We start from the raw sequence: 17678 nt of genomic DNA, 5'->3' as shown, positions 1-17678 counted from the left end.
GACAGGTAGTGATCGCTACCACAGCAGTGCACTGTTGACAATACTGCACCAGCTGGGACTCTGTGACCCCCAACCGTGAGACGATTGATGAATTGGATAGCCAGGGAGAAGTCAGCAAGACTCACTCACTCTTTAATAGTCCCATATGACCAGTGCATAAGTCCAGTGGAGAGTGGAGACTGACAGTAGACTGTCATTGCGTGAAGGAAGTCACACCACCACTCAATGCTGCTGTGTGAGACGTGCTGGAACTTCAGTACAAGCTGGAGTCCAAGGCAGCAAAGTGGTGCCACCATTGACATTGCTAATGCGTTTTTCTCCATTCTTTGGCTTCAAGAGTGCAGGCCATTTTGCTTTCAGCTGGTGTGGTGTCCAGTACGCTTGGAAACGACTGCCCAAAGGATGGAAACACAGCCCTACTATTTGCCATGGACTGACCCAGACAGCACTGGAAAAGGGTGAGGCTCCAGAACACTTGCAATACATTGGTGATATCATTGTGTGGGGCAACACAGCAAAGGAAGTTTTTAAGAAAGGGGTAGAAGATAATTCAGATCCTCCTGAAGGCCAGTTTTGCCATAAAGCAAAGTAAGGCCAAAGGACCTTCCCAGGAAATTAACATTTTAGGAGTAAAGTGGCAAGATGGATATCATCAGATTCCAACAGATGTGGTCAACAAAACAGCAACTATTTCCCAAACAAGCAGCAAAAAGGAAACACAGGCTTTCCTAGGCACTGTGGGTTTATGGAGAGTGCATATTCCAGATTACAGTCAGATTGTAAGCCCTCTCTTTCATGTGACCCACAAGAAGGTAATTTCAAGTGTGGTCCTGAAGAAAACCAAGATTTTGAATTAATTAAACTAGAGATTGCTCTTGCAGAAGACCTTGGATCAGTCAGGACAGGACAAAATGTGAAAAATGTCCTCTACACTGCAGCTGGGGAGAACAGTCCTTTCTGGAGTCTCTGGCAAAAAGTACCAGTGGAGGCCCAAGGACAACCTCTGGGGTTCTGGGATTGGGGATACAAAGGATCTGAGACCTGTTACACCCCAACTGAAGAAGAGATACTGGCAGCTTATGAAGGGGTTTGAGCTGCGTCGTAAGTGATTGGCACCAAAGCACAACTCCTCCTGGCACACCAGCTGTGTTGGGCTGGATGTTCAAAGGGAAAGTCCCTTCCACGCAACATGCCACTGATGCTATGTGGAGTAAGTGGATCGAAATAATCACGCAGTGAGCTCAAATAGCAAACCCCAGTCAGTCAGGGATCTTGGAAGTCATCACAAACTGGCCCAAAAGCAAAAATTTCGGGGTAGTATCAGAAGAGGAGGAGGAGAAGGTGACACGTGCTGAGGAGGCCCCACCATGTAATCAGCTCTCTATACTGGCAATTCCTGCTGTATTGTAGAGATACATCAAAAATGGAATTTTTGATGCTCTGTGGAATCTTACACAGTGAGTCACAGAAGCTGTTGAGGGACAAGGAGGATCAAGTCAAGTTGCAGAGCTGAAAGCTGTCCAGTTGGCTTTAGATACCACTTAACAAGAGAAATGGGTGGTGTTCTATCTCTACTCTCAACTCGTGGATGGTAGCAAATGCTCTGTGGGGATGGAAAAAGATGAATTAGCAGCACAGAGGGAAACCCATCTGGGCTGCTGAATTATGGCAAGGCATCGCTGCCTAGGTAGAGAAGTTGGCTGTAAAATATGTCATGTAGATGCACTCCCAAGAGTTGGGCTACTGAAGAACATCACAATGGACAGGTGGATCGGGCTGTCAAGACTAAAGTGTCTCAGGTGGATCGGGACTGGTAACATAAGGGTGAATTATTTCTGGCTTGTTTGGCCCAGGACATCTCAGGTCATCAGGGAAGAGGTGCAATGAACAGATGGGCTTGTGACAGTATTTCCCAGGTTTTCCATTACTCTGAAACATGTGCTGCACTCAAGCAGGCCAAGTGGGTTAAGCCTCTGGGGTATGATGAACAATGGTCAAAATATAAATATGGGGAGGCCTGGTAGATTGATTGTGTCACACTTCTGCAAACCCGCAAAGGCAAGCAGTACATGCTTACAATGGTAAAAGTATCCACTGGTGGTTGGAGACATACTGCCAGGAGCCTTGAAAAGCAGATTCTGTGGCAACATGGCACCCCAGAAAGAATTGAGCTGGACAGCTGGATTCATTTCAAAAATAGCCTCATAGGCACCTGGGCCAGAGAGCATGGAATTGAGTGGGTGTATCATATTCCCTCTCATGTTCTCACCTCTAGGAAAATTGAATGGTACAGTGGACTGTTAAAAACCACATTGAAAGCAATGAGACTTTCAAGCATTGAGATCTGTATTTAACAAAGGCCACCTGGTTAGATAACACTGGAGACTCTACCAATAGAGCTGGCCCTGCCCAATCAAAACCCCCGCATACCATAGAAGGGGATTAAGTCTCCATGGTGCACTTGAGGAATGTGTTAGGGAAAGCTACCTCAAGCAAAGACAAACCCATCTGTGGGACTGGTTTTGCTCAAGGACTTGAGTACACTTGGTGGGTAATACAGATGGATGGGGAGACATGATGTGTACCTCAAGGGGATTTGATTTTTGGGGGAGAACAGTCTGTAATTTTCAGTTCTGTACTGTTGGTTGCTGAATGACATTGACACTGGATGCCATAACCATGGACAATGAGTATGGTCTGCTTCAGATATACCAGTCGTGAGCTCCTGATCCAGCTTACAACCTCCTGACAGCACACCAGCCCTCCTGGAAGCCCCAGAAGACATCTAGGATGGATAGAACCCACAGTCATGGAATAAATAAAGTCAGCAGACACCTTGGAGGAACAGCAGTTCACTATGGAAATGATATCTGTCCTTGTGTATATATGAACAGCAGTTCACTATGGAAATGATATCTGTCCTTGTGTATATATGTATATAGTTGGAAGGTGTAGGCTCTGGGATAATATCCTGGTTCTGGCCAGGACAGGGTGAATTTTTGAAGCAGCCAGGAGGAGGCATGTCTGGGACACGGAGGTTGTTCTATACCACCTCACATCGCTGTCAGGGGCAGGGGAAAGGGACTGTCTTCCAGGAGGGAGGAGTTCCTTCTGGTCAAGAAAACATGGTTGAGGGAGCCATCTGATATTGTGTCAAGGGGAAGGCGGAGCGTTCCATCTGAATCATTACTCTTCTTATACCCTCTATTCATTAATATTGTTGCTAATACTGTTCATTTTCTTATTAGTGTTTCCAGTAAATTGTTCTTATCTCAACCCATGATCTTTGCATTTTGCAATTTTCCAATTCTCCTCTCATCCTGCCACAGCAAGGAGGGGAGGGAAAAACAGGGGAGCAAGAGCATCAGTGTGGTTTGGAGAGTCTTAGTGAGAGCACTGAGTTGGGGAGTACCATTCCTAAAGCATGAAAAATTATTACTTAAGGGACCCATAAAAGATAACCTATTAAAAACAAATTAAGTTTCATATATTATTAATTCATACAGTGGGAAGTGATTGTAAGAAGTGCACTTTTATACATATGACCTTGAAATTAATAAAACAACTTTTTTTATTTCCATTTTAAATGTAGAATGCAATTAACAGCGCATCATCAGTGTTAAAGACAGAAGAGAAGAAAGTATTAAACATCTCTGCCTTTTCTATGTCCCTTTTTGTGAGACTCTTCTTACTGTATAATGGACCAATGTTATTTCTGTGCAGTGCCTTTTGCTATTGACATATTAAAAAAAGATTTTGATTTTCTCCACAATATTGGCCAGCTTTAACTCTAATTGAGCTTTGACCACATGAATTTTCTCTGTACAGTGGCAAGCAGCATCTCTTTATTCCTCTCGTGTCGTTTGACCTTGCTTCCACTGGCCATACACTTTCTTTCTTTGCCTTTGCTCTGAAAGAAGATCCCTGCTCAATCAAACTGACTTTCTACCTTGTCTGCTTGACTTCTGATATTTTGGAATCGCCTGCTCCTGTTCTGTTAGGCAGTGGTACTTAAAAAGTGACCAGCACTGATGGACGCCAGCACCTTCAAAAGCGTTTTCCCGGGGAATCTTACTGACTACTTCCTTAAGCAGCCTGAATCTGATTTCCTCATGTCCAAGACTGAAGTTTTGATGGCACTCTCCTGTTATCAGAGATTGCTGCATGGTTTCTGTGGCCAAAATGATCACCTATTGCCACTTAAATCAAGAGCTCCTCTCTTTTGACAAATCAAATCAAAGCAACAAATCAAGGAGGGCAGCTTTTCTAGTCATCTCTCTTAGTACCTGTACCATGAAGTTATCATACAGGTATTTTAGGAATCTTTTGGGCCTGTTTGTACAAGCTGTATGGTATTCCCAGTTAATATCTGGGAATTGAAGTCCCCCATAAGGACAAGGCAGTCGATTTGGAGATGTCCCTTAGTTCCTTAAAGATTTAACTCATCACTGTCATCATTCTGGCTGGATGGCTTATGGTAGACCTCCACAATTACATCAACTTTGTTTGTCCCTTAGTCCTCATGCCGAGGCTCTCCATGTGGCATTTCCAGCTGCAGGCGCCATACATTCCAGCCCTTCCATTACATACACTACTACTACCCTGTCTTGCCTGCCCTTCCTTATCTGTCCTGCAGAACCTGTAACCATCCACCATGGTACTTCCACAAGAACTCATCCCACAAGGTTTTGCTTATGCCAATGATGCCATCTCTCTTGGACTGGGTCAAAGCTTCTGTCTCCTCTTGCTTGTTTCTCATGCAGGATACGTTGGTGCTAGGAACATTTCAAGTGCAGTTCATTGTAGCCAACACATTGGGAAGCAGACTGAAGGATCTCACTAGCACTAAGTCCCTCAAATTTTGGTGTTCCATTGCATTATCACTGGCAAGCCTGATTTTGTCCCCTTCCTCCTTCCAATCTAGTTTAAAGCTCTATCAATCAGCCCTGCTAACTCCAGTGCAAAAAAGAAAATGGTATCCCATCAGGTGTTAGTAGAAGTGGTGTTGCACACTGTACTTGGCCCTGGGGTGACTAGCGTGTTTGATGATACAGTGGAAATCTAACCCTCTCAATCAGGGCTCATTGGATGGAGCTGTCGAAGTAGCAGGTATCTCTGTACTTGGAACCAAGGAGATGTTTGAGCTGTTTCTGCCATTCTTCTTCAGAAACTCTCCCTCCTCCAAGTGTGGCTTCTATCTGTCCACTTTCTCTACTGAAAAACCTTCCTCCCATCACTGCTTCTCCAACTTGGTACCCATGAGGGATTTCTTGGCAATACGACCTCCCTCTGGGAAGCTGCAGCTTCGCCACATGCATTTCACCAGGCAGGGAATGATTTATTAATAAATTATCTGCACTGAGCTGATGTGTGCAGGTATTTCTATATTTCCAGAGTGTAGTCGTATGTGCTTTGGTATTTGAGTGATAACACCTCAAAACTTATATTGACACCCAACAAAATCCTAATGGGAAGAAGGGATGTTTGGGAATTGGATCTTGTAAAGAATTCTTAAGACAGACATTTTCCTTTAAATATTAATGCATTTTTAAAAGACACTACTTCAAACACAGAGCTATTTACTGAAGCTATTTACTTCAGACTTTTCAAAATAATTCAGCAAATGGATAAGGCATTGGTTTATCAATTAAAGTCAAATAGGCTTTCTTCAAATGAAGAAGAATTAGGCTTTAAAATTAGTCTTCATATGAAAAATAAGCTTCAAATTTAGTCTTGAAAAATGTTCTGGTCAAGTTTGGTGACCAAATAATGAATTGTGACAGATAAATAGGAAATTAGTTGAGATATACATATAATTGTGAAACCTTTATCCAGCTTTAGTATTTATCAGTATACAACTTGTCACTTTGATTTTGTGAATAAAGATTACACTTTTCTCATAGATTATGTGTATCTCACTTGTCTAATAAATGAAATGATCTTCTTTGAAATTCTAACAGTTGAGCATTGCTTAATTTTTTTTGTTTCCTCTCTTTTTTTCCCAGGCCTATTTGTTATTTTTCTTGTTTTATATTAATCTATTCCAAACAAGTTATCTTAGTGTTTCCCATTTAAGTGTCTCAAAAAGATAGTGGGAAGAAGTTATGCTAATAATAACGAAATAAGGAGTGACTCTACCCAAAACAAGCTCTACCAGGGGAAAGCAACACTGATTCTTGTCTGTTAAATAAGCATCACCTTTACTTCAAACACACTTGTGTTCTCCAGATGTGTGTGTAAGCAGTCTGTCAACCAGCACCAGCAGAAGAGTGCCTGTGTACACAACTGACCTTTGTTAGCCTTCTCTAAAGCTTACTATGTTGTTATTTATTTTTTGCTCTGACTTTTTAAGCTTCTTTCTTTATGGGTACTGAAGCCTTATATTATCTTGATATCTTTGTCTCATCGACTCCCCATCTCTTTTCCTGTCTGGTCTGAAACTCTGTATCTCCTCTCCACAGCACATCTCTAAAGTTCCCTGCCTGCTCCTTCTTGCTTGTGTCACATTTCTGCAATGGAGCTGCTTAACTGCACAAGGGTGAGGGCATGATTTACTGGTAGAAAACACACTGTGAAACCCATGTTGCCACAAAAATCACAGAAAGCAGGGACTGCTTTCCTGCCATGGGGACCTTATGGATGACCACTGTCACCTGGTAGAGAGCATGCATCAGGGGTGGGCAAGGCATACCACTGGGGCTTTGCACAGTGGGGAAGGGACTGAGCAAACACTGGAGATTTTGTGTTTTCCTTCAGCAGCTTCTTGAGATTGTACACTTGCAGTCCAGCTCTGCTTCCAGGCCCATAGTATACCTCTACTGGCTAAAGGTGCTTCAGACATTTTTTCTGCTTCTAGAAAGACAACAGGCTTGCAGAGTTGGCCCAAGGCACAACCAAGACATGCCTATACAGAAGCTTTGAGCATACCTGGCATACAGCCAGTCTTAGGCTTATCTCTAAACAACAGTGTGGGCATTAGTGCCATCTCATCTTCCTTGGGGAAGAGTATGCCCACTAGAGGTTGGCTGGAGATACACATACTAGCAATGCAAGTGGTTGTGAGCGAATGCTGGACAAACATTTTGTCTAAATGTAAGATCTGGTTCAAAATCAAGAACTGATATCTAAGACTCCTCTCTGTTGCTGTGAATTATGTATCATCATTGTATATCTTTATTATAAAGTGTTTGTGTTTCCAGTAGGCACGAAGAATTTAATGTGATTGTGGTAATGATGTTAAAATGTGTTCAGAGGAATACTGTAACATAGGTATAAATTGCTATAAGGGCTTGAGTAGTGCAAGACATTGTGGATAGTTGTGCATTTAGTGTCTAAGAATAACCAAAGTCCAAGACTTCAATCCCAGTGGTTTATGCTTACTTGGAAAAATGTTTGTCTGACTGCAGGCATGGAACCCGTTGTGCTGGAGAAGTGGCAGCCACGGCAAACAACTCACACTGCACAGTAGGAATCGCCTTTAATGCCAAGATTGGAGGTATGTGAAACAATCTCCCACCAAAAACAAAAAAAGTAATCAAAGAGCCATTTGTGATAAATGGTGCATTCAGACCCTTCTCAACAAGAGAAGGAGATTTGTATGGACAACAAACCTGGCTGTGTTAGCAAGTAAAGCTCATTTGTGGAGTGGTTGTTCAGTATCAGTACTGAAGGAGTTTGTGTGCAGTGGCCCTTCTGCAGTGCTCTCTGGAACACTGCCTCTCAGTACAAACCAAAAAAATAGAAAGGTGAGGCTTTTGATGGAAACACAAACCCCAGAATTAGGACATTTGGGTTTTCTCACATATTCAGAGCTCTGAGCGGTGAACTTTGACAAACCATAAGTAAATGCACACATCAGGAATATTGCCTTGCATATTGTTTCCAAAAAAACACCATCAAAACATAATGCATTATTGTGTTGTTTGGCTGTGGTTGGAGAGAATGTTCTTTTGATCCCTCTATATGATCAGATTATTGCCTAGAAAACAAGATTCAATCGCACATTTTTGTTCATTCAGCCAAGAGTTCTGAGAGGTTTCTGTGAATTCGTAGTCATTGGCTGCCCAGTAAAGATCTTTAGTTTAGTTTGTGGTGATGATTATCAAGATGTCATCTATATGTCTCCTAGGATGTAGCCTCTCTGTGACAGGTTGTAACACTTCTAGTGAAGTTTTATCCTGAACTTTAGATGAAGTCATGGGATTGGTATATTGGCTTTCAGTGGAAAGACCTGTAGCTCAAACTCATTAACTGTTGATTTTTGAAATAGAGCCTAAAATAGAGCCCATCTGTGAAAACAGAAGCATGTTTACCTATATATACACCAGAGAACAGTTCAAAAATATGAGCAGGCAGAGTTGAGGCCATGTTTCTGCAATTAATAATACTGCATCTGTTCTCTACTAGATCAGTACAAGTTTGATCCAAATCAAATGTGAGCACATCTGCATTTCAAATTAGCCAAAGCACACATCAACATCCTCATGTCAGCTTTCTGTTTTCCTGCTGGCTTCAAGAGGGTAGACAATACCTGATCCAGCGTAAGTGTTGTGGGTTGACCTTGGCCGGATTCTAGGCACCTACTAAAGTCACTCTGAGCTGGGAGAAGTCACACAGGCAAAACAAACTCAACTTGGGGTTAATACTAAAAATTATTACTAATAGGATAAGATCTAAAGAGTGAGAAATAAAACAGTCTTAAACACACTTTCCAACCACCCCTCCTTCCTTCCATGTTCTCCCTCCTCCCCCTGCAGCAGTACAGGGAGACAAGTCCACCCGTCAGGCAACAGTTCTTCCAAATCTGCTGTCCCGTAGGTCACTGTTCCATGGGCTACAGGGGGACAGCCTGTTTCACCATGGTCTTCACACCACAGGTTACAGGGAGGGGCATAACTCTGAGTCCTTCCCCTGCTCCGTGGGGTCCCTCCCATGAGTAACAGTCCTTGACAGACCTCTCCAACGTGGGTCCATCCCTCAGGCAGTAGTTTTTCCATATTTACTGTCACAAGAGTCATTTCTCCATCTTTCATAGGATGCAGTCCTTCATAGGATGCACTGTACTGTTGTAGATCCCCCACAGGGCCATGAGTCCTACCCGGGAATAACCTGCTTCAGCATGGATTTTCCTCTCCATGGGCCACAAGTCTCTTGAAGGACTCTGCTCCATCCTGGGCCTTCCACGGGGGGTAACAGCCTTCTTCCATGCATCCATCTGCTCCCGCATGGGCTTGGCTGCACCGCGGCAGGCCGCCCCAGCCCGGTCCGGCTCGACTCGCCCGGGGAGGGAAAGGGAGGGCAATGCCCGCCGGCAGGGGCCCCTCTGCCACCCTGGCCTAGCCTGCAGGGCACCCACTCTACCCCCCCTCGCAGTTCACCTTGGGGGCTTTGGCACTCACGGTGCTGTTCGGCTCCTTGGGCAGGATGGGCTCCAGCATGGGCTGCTCGCAGGGCGGGCCTGGGAGCTGCGGAGCCACTCTCCATGGGGCCGCATGTCCCGGGCCCGGCCCCGGCCACCCCTTTGCAGGGGCCACCGGTGCCTGCTCCGGGCTAGGTGCCAAGAGGCCTGGGCTGGGCTGTTGCTGCCTTCCCCCCAACCCTCCCCCACCCTCGCTGTGGGGGAGGCGGCGGAGCCACCCAGGAGCTTTGGTCAGCTCTCCCCTGGCTCAAAAAATTCTTATGCACAACAGCTTGTTCTTAAATATGTTATCACAGAGGCGTGATTATTGCCTCTCCCTTGGCCAGGAGTAGGAAGTCCCTCCTGTAGCCAGCTATCACTGGGCGGAAGACTTCTAGCAGCTTCTAACCAAAGCCACCCTAGGTAGCCACCCCCGCTACCAAAAATGCAGCCACTTCAACCCACAACGATAAGGTTAGGGTGACGCAGGAAAAAAAATTCCCCTCAGGTGGAGAGCCTGCCTGCACAAAACTACTACGCTGTCAGAATGATTTAGAAAATCAGAACTGGTCAAGCGAGTGAGTTTATGGTAGATGAACAGGTTGTCTCATGTGGACATGGCATTTCGCCATGTACCAGCAGCTATGAAATCAGATTTGTTGAGTTGTCAAACCAGGATCAGAAGAGACTTAGTGCACTGATAGAGATAAGAGATGGCTTCTGGAGAAGTTTCATTTGTGAATGGAATAGTCACACAACTTGCAACAGCTTTGGCATGGCCTTGATGTTAAGCTTCCTCTTCCACTAGTTGAATTTACTTAAGAGTTTTGCTGCTGCTGACCTATATTTGGTATGCCTCAGAAAAGCCATAAGCTACACATTTAAATGTGCAATGGCTGTGTTCCTCTCCACAGGCCAGATAAAGAGTAAAAATATCAAATCATATCATGCTGAACTAGTATTCAGCTTGCTTGTTTCCCAGGGATTTAAAGACCCTCCTGGGGCTTTCTTGAAGAAGAAACTAGAGTTAAGGTAAAGCAATTACATTCTCCTTGCATAGAGGAGCACCTGCTGACAGGTTGTGATGTTGAATTTGCTCCATCAAGATAAGTATTTTTTGCTTCAAACCAAAAAGCATCTCTTTTTGAGATATAAGGGATCCAAAGGAGATAAAGCAAAAGGGAAAAAAGTCTGTTCCATTAAATACTGGCAGGTGAACAAATCCAATTAATGATCTTTATGATCGGAAGTTGTTAACAAGGCACCCATCAATAATGTTCCTTTTTTTCCTAAATGTGTTTGTCCTCCTTTTCTCATTTCTGAACATTTAAAAACTTCTGACAACAAGTAGGTAAAAAATTCTTAGATTCTTAGAAAGTCTAAGCTTTCTCTTACAATGGTGTAAGTGTGGATGTAATCTGCCAAAGAGAAAATTGGAGTAAAATTACAGTCTGGACCTTCAGTTTTTTACAGGTTGTGACAAGTTTCTTATAAAAAATTGTGAAAGTTTTTGCTTAGCTAAGCTGCAGTCCCTTTTACTACAGGACAAACCAGTGCACTAAAGGGCTAGATCATTTTTTCAAAGTTATTCTCTGCAGTAATCACACAAAACAAGTTACCATGTACAGAGCTTGTGAGACTTTTTATAGCATGTCAGACTTTTTGTTTAGCATGCTATTATTGTTGCAAACTGATTGTGGAAATTGCAAAGCATCTGTGGGGATTTGGGTGCTTAGCTACCTGGCTGGGCTCAAGTCCTGATGGGAAAACAGTTACACTGAATTATGGCACAACAGGTGTATATTGTCATCAGCTGATGAGGAATTAGTTTAGCTGTTTCTTTAAGTTTAAGGCAGATGCTGATTAAAAACAAGCATTTTAAAAGAAAACTTGCTTTCAGCTCAGTTTTGCATGTTTTCTGTGATTCACTGAAATTTTGTTCTGAGTAAAATGCCACTGCAAATGTTGGGAAAAGTTTGCAGGTCTCTAAAGTCTTAGGCAGAACAGTCTGCAAATGCAGTCTTTTAATTGCCTTCTGGACAGCTTTTGTTGCCCTATCACCACGTGCCAAATGCAATATGAAGGTTTTGTGATCAGCAGAATTAAGTACTACAGACATTGGGAAGAGGGAGGGAGAGAGGGAGGAAGGAAGGAAGGAAGGAAGGAAGGAAGGAAGATTATTTTCATTGTAAATAGCCAGTGAGATGCCTGTTATTCAAAGTCATCTTTCATAGAATCACAAAATCATTTAGGGTGGAAAAGAGCTCTTAAGATCACTGAGTCCAACCTTTGACTGACCACCACCTTGTCAACTAGACCACAGCACTTAGTGTCTCATCTAGTCATTTCTGGCACAGCTTGAGGCTGTGTCCTCTCATCCTGTCACTAGTTGCCTGATAGAAGAGGGCAACCCCTATCTTGCTACAGCCTCCTTTCAGACAATAGTGGAGAGTGATAAGGTCTCCCCTGAGCCTCCTTTTATCCAGACTAAACACCCCCAGCTCCCTCAGTCATTCCTCGTATGACTTACTCTCTAGGCCCATCACCAGCTTTGTTGTCTATTTCTAGACATGCTCCAGCATCTCAGTATCTTTCTTGAAGTGAAGGGCCCAGGACTGGACACAGAACTTGAGATGCAGCCTCACCAGTGCCCAGTACAAAAGTACAATCACTTCCCTAGTCCTTCTGGCCACACATTCTTGATACAAGCTAGGATGCCATTGGCCTTCTTGGCCACCTGGCTGCACTGCTGTCTCACGTTTAGCTGGCTGTTGACCAGTACAACGAGGTCCTTTTTCCTGGGCTGCTTTCCAACCACTCTTCCCCCAGCCTGTAGTGGTGCCTGGGGTTGTTATGACCCAGGGGCAGGACCTGGCACTTGGCCTTGTGGAACCTCACACAGTTGATCTTGGCCAACAGCTTTGAAGCGTGTCTGTCCGTTGTTAGCCAGAGAGAACAACACCTAAGTCACAGCCTTGTTGCTGTTGGTTTAGAGTAGACCACTTCACCATCAACAAAAAAATTCTGGTGTGAATTAATTCAGGTGCCAGTTGCAGAATTTGGAATTACTGTTCAGCAGTTGTATATAGCATTTAGACTTGCTACACAGTTACAGAGCCATAAAGGAAAGTTTTATTTTCCTTCTTTCAAAACCAATGTACCTTTATTGTCTTTATTTAGAACTGATTTTTTAATTATTAATATTTTAGTGTGCTTTAAAGAAATTGAGAACACAACTTCCACCCAGCATTAATTTTCTTAGATTATTCTGAGGTAGAAAAAAAAAACCCACTAGAATCCCAGAGCTGGTTTAATGACCTTTTTCATGAAGTCCATAGTGCGATCAGTTTGTAAAAGTTTATTATCTCCCAAAACATGGGCAGCTTTTGTGTGAACTGAGAAATACAATCACTTTTCATTTTTGAGTCAAATAGAGTAAGGAAAAAGATAAGTCCTCTTTCAACAAAGCAACCCCTATGCCTTTTGTTAATTGGAAGTTAAAGTCTTGGTAAACAAGAAAAGTTTCTTTAATCTGAGCTCATAAGCAAAATGAAATGTGTCTGTATTTAAAAATATGTAAATTTGGCCTATAAATAGCAGTGACCTTTTAAAGGGGATGGCATCTGGCTTGTTCATTTTGGAAGTAATAATTCCTCTGTATTATCATACAGTTATATTAAATTTTTATTTAATATTTAGCCTCCCTTTGATCACGTCACACTAACTGTATGTAGGCCCTTTTTCTTGTTCAGGTTAAAACTGGCATTGGTGGTTTTATTAGTCAGATTTAACTGTAGTCAAAGTGTTAGAGTTAGTCAAAAGAACAGCTTCCAGTCTTTCTCGGTTTTCAGATTTTAACCTACTTTATTCAGTCTAGTAATCTTAAAACATCATGAGACCTTTCACTTTAGAAGTGCTGGCACATTGACTTGTCCAAAGCCACATGAATGGATTCTTTTAACACAAGAATTTCAGATTATACCTTAAAAAAGCAGCTTCTGCAAGAGAAGGATATTCACAATGTTGTAATTTCAGGTTGAATAATGTTACATATTTATTCATAACTTCCTGTAGTTGCCTTGCTACGCTGTGTGGTACTTGTTGTGTACAACAAGAGTTCTCCCCAGTTTCTTCCTTGTGGCCTCATAAATGAAGGAATAATCCCAAGGTTATTTGTCAGTAGAGATCCTTTTATTACATCTGTTAACATGGTTAGAACTGTGAATGACTCAAAGTAGATGCTGCCGGTTCAATGCAGTATAAAACAAGAAAGAAAATAATTTGTTATCTTTAAGTGACACATACGAACATTTCAAGGTTCAAGTATTTTTTAAATTTTCTTTAGCCTAAAACTCTGCTGTGGAACTTTGAAGGCTGTATAATGGATAAATGACATGTAGATAATTTTTAAAACATGAAGAAGGACCAAAATATTTCAACCTTTTTGTATTTTTTTTCATCAAGAGATATTTTTCCATGGAAAAATATATATCAAAACAGATTTTTTGCTTCTTTTCTCTAACAACAGTAGAAATTCTTATAATCATTCATTCCAATGTTATACACAACAATTTTCCCCAGGGGAAAACAAATAAGAAACATTCTGAGTTGGTCAGTCCTGTTCATTGTATCTTTTGTTCTGAAGGTGTACGGATGCTGGATGGAGATGTGACAGATATGGTAGAAGCAAAGTCTCTAAGCCTTAATCCCCAGCACATCCACATTTACAGTGCCAGCTGGGGGCCTGATGACGATGGTAAGACTGTGGATGGTCCTGCTTCTCTAGCACGTCAGGCCTTTGAGAATGGCATCAGAATGGTAAGTTCGCATCGAAGCGCATCTCCTGGATCTGCTCTCATGTGCAAGTAAAAGGGTACTTGTGCCCAGTATGTGCAAGTGCACAGCATAGGGAAAAGGAAGGGATTCTGAAGGAAAGAAGAAAACTTCCTTTGCATAAAACTAAAAATACGTTTTCCTTTGATAGTGACCTGGTAGTCAGTCCTGAGGTATCAGCTCTGTTCATTTTCAACTGAAATACATCATCGTCAGTGTCCTTAAAACTACTCTGAGGTAGTGATGTAATTCTACAAAAATAAGATGACTGAAAAATGCTACTTTGCACAGCAGTGCCAGCTCATCAAATCTGAGTTGTAAGGAAATTCTAAAGCAAAACCTTTGACTGCTTTTCTTTCTGTCTTCCTTCCTTTCTTTCATTCATTTGTTTCACTTGATTTCTTAGTATAAGAAGTTGAGGTCTAAAGAAAGTCTAAAGCCATGTTTCTCAGAGAACTCACAATACTGTGATTAAGGAGACACTAATGGAACTGCAGAATGCAGGAGAACTTGTCCAAAAAAGTTTTATGTTTAAACATGTATATGTGTTAGTTTAAATGTCATATTTCCTGTAGGGAAGACAACTGTGAAAAGTTCAGCCTGAATTTCTGTACCAGAAGGACTCAGCCATTTCCTTATTGAAATCTCAAAGCACTCAAGCTGGGAATAAATGTGATATAAATCAAGAATGTGGAATAATTTGCTAAGAACATGAATCTTGCCTACAAACATTATTGTTCCATTGTTACTATTAGCAGTAATATGAGAAGATACCCTACAGAACCGAGGTGAATTTAATTTTACCATTGTTCTATATATTTTAAGTAAGTACTGGTCTATAGTGGAAACAGAGTATTTGATTTTAAAATTCGGAGGTAGTCTTTTTCTGATAACAGTGTGGAAAAAGTATGCTATATTTTTTTGAGAAATAGTAGAAGTCATATTTAATGCAAGTCAAATTATTATTTTTGCAATTTATTTTCTATTTCATTTTATCAGCATCTTATTCTGCCTGTAGGTGCCCATGAAGAGTTGAGTAGACCTAAATATTTCCATATTTGGATATTTTGTCTGGCTCTGACTACAAATGCATTTTCATTTCTACTCAAGAAATAGAAGTTCTTTTTAAAACTTACATGAAAATGTACTGATAAGAAATGCAAAACATTTAAGGTTACTTTCTAGTTTTCATCCTTTAAAATATAATATAGACTGAAAGATTGTAAATGTATGTTGCAATTACCACCTTCCCTAATAGGCTGTTTCCAGACCAAAAATTACTTCAAGATGAACCTTTTCTCTTTTTAATAAACTGTGCCTTCCCGTGTTCAGGCAAAGGTATTTTTTCTGTATTTCATTTCACTGTCAGAAGCTGTGTCATTTTAAAAGATGGGTGGCAAATGGAAGAAGAAAAGATTAGTTTTCTTTTTTGGGAGAAGAAAAGATTAATTTCCTTTATAATAAAATATTCATAAAATGAGATCATTGTTCAAGGTCGTGACTAGATACACGGCCAAACCTAGATTTCCCTAAGCAGTCACAGTAATTGTGCAATAATAATAGGGAGACAAATATGCTTATTATGTTGTGTCCAGATCTTGACTTCCCTTTTTCAGAAATATTGAACTGAATATACTGAGCATCTAGGATAGCATCTGTGGTGTAAATTAAAATAAGATCAGTACAGGAAACTTTGACAAAACCTTCTTTCTGATCTACAGGAAGTTTCAAGATCAGTATTCTTAATTTATTATGTGTATACACGTACAACTGTATATCACATTTTTAAAATGGAACAGCAGAGGGAATTATCAAGAATTTTTAAAAGCATCTGAAAAGTAAATTATGCCCTCTTGTTTAATTAGGAAAATCAAAGGTAGTACTGAATAATAACTTTGAGTAAAGTATAAGTGAATTGAATTATTAATTTAATTTATTATAGTCATTAAGTAAAAATGAAATGGATGCAAGAGCCACTGTTTTTTGTTGAGTTTGCTGAGAGACTGGGATCCATTTAAAAAATGTCTGGTTTATCTTAAGTGCATATTATTCCAATTTACAGCTCGTGCAGAGTGTTTTATAAGTATTACTATTTTGAAATCTGCTGAGCTATTATGATTACTCCTTCCAAATTCTGCAGATAATAACAAAGATGACTGCATAGTTTTTCTATAAAGTTACACAGAGATAATATATGCCTTGAATTAAAATAGAAAAATTTATTTAAAGAAAAGTTACTCGGGGTAAATGAGTTTATTAAATGACAGCCTAACCCATAAGTTAAATATGCTTTAAAAATTCTGCCCAGGATCAAGGTAAAGGAAGAGGAAACCAGTTTTTAAACCTGTCTCAAGTACCATGATTTTGTGTAATCTCTAAGGGTATTTTGTTTAATTCTATTAAATTTGAATACTTGAGTTCAAAGAGAAAGCTTAGAGACTCTACTACCAAACAATTTCTATGCAGATACAAAACTCCCTTTGTATCATGCTTTCAGTTGACAAGGTCCTTTCTTGAAAATAGTATAGCCATAAGGGTGGAAAATTTTCAAGGCTTGTGTTTTCAATACCAGTGTATTAGAAGTATTAGACCTAATAATCTTAAGAAAAAATCCATTGTAATCATGCAGAACATGCCTGAAAAAATATCTGACAAAGGGTGGTCTATCCAGAATTAATATATTGAATATCACATTTCACCCTCTGTTCAAGAACAAACAGGCTTAGCATTGCAAAACATGATTATGGTTAAATCATGTAATAAGACTGTGCTGAATCAGGGACAAAAGAGAGAACACAAAAGCCTTTCCTTGATTCAGAAAGATAAAATCTTAAGTACCATTAGATTTTAAGATGCCTGTCTGTATCTCTCACAGTCTATAAGTACAATGCTGTACGCACTTGAGGGACTTGGTCTTGCTGATTCATGGCTCTGCAGTGCAGCATTCAGGCTGGTTCATTTGTATTCATACAAATAAGCCTGTTATTCTGGGATAAGTGTCAACATCACTTGGAGAGGAATGCATTTCAGATATTCAGACTTGTTCTCTCACTGCTGTTTGGCAAAGACATTATAGTCTGAACACGTGACCCCTGTGGATGTTCTGTGTTGCAGGGTTTAGAAAATCTGATAGGTCACCTCTCCAAACATCTCACCAGCTGCATGCTTGTTCTTTCTGTAGTACCCATAAGAAAGTACAAATCAGCAACAGGGCAGGTCATCCTTAATATAAACTAAGAGGGTGGAGAGGAAGGGAAATCCACGCGGAAACTTTTGGCACAGAGGCCTTCATCTTATTGCCATGACACCATTCTGTTAAGCAAGCTGGACACAAGCCAAATATTTGATGGACATTAATGACCAGATTCTGTGTGGCTGAACCTCTTGTGCAAACTCAGCTTGATGCCTTGCCTCCCATCATCACTGCCCCTTCTCATCTGTCTCGCTT

General features: G+C 41.1%; 1 protein-coding gene across 2 annotated transcripts in view; it reads left to right on the top strand.

Moving 5' to 3' along the window:
* The window catches only part of PCSK5 (proprotein convertase subtilisin/kexin type 5), a 261077-nt gene that overhangs the window by 93717 nt on the left and 149682 nt on the right, over positions 1-17678 (top strand). For both annotated transcript variants that reach the window (XM_027729025.2, XM_027729030.2), the window contains exons 6-7: positions 7407-7495; positions 14043-14215. In XM_027729025.2, coding sequence (XP_027584826.1) covers positions 7407-7495; positions 14043-14215 — 262 coding nt within the window. The remainder of the gene's footprint in view (positions 1-7406; positions 7496-14042; positions 14216-17678) is intronic.

Source organism: Pipra filicauda, unplaced genomic scaffold, assembly GCF_003945595.2.
Source record: "Pipra filicauda isolate LSUMZ 115617 unplaced genomic scaffold, ASM394559v2 scaffold37_size4185640_pilon, whole genome shotgun sequence".
NCBI classification, from domain to species: domain Eukaryota; kingdom Metazoa; phylum Chordata; class Aves; order Passeriformes; family Pipridae; genus Pipra; species Pipra filicauda.
This window is presented reverse-complemented; position numbering and strand designations above follow the sequence as displayed.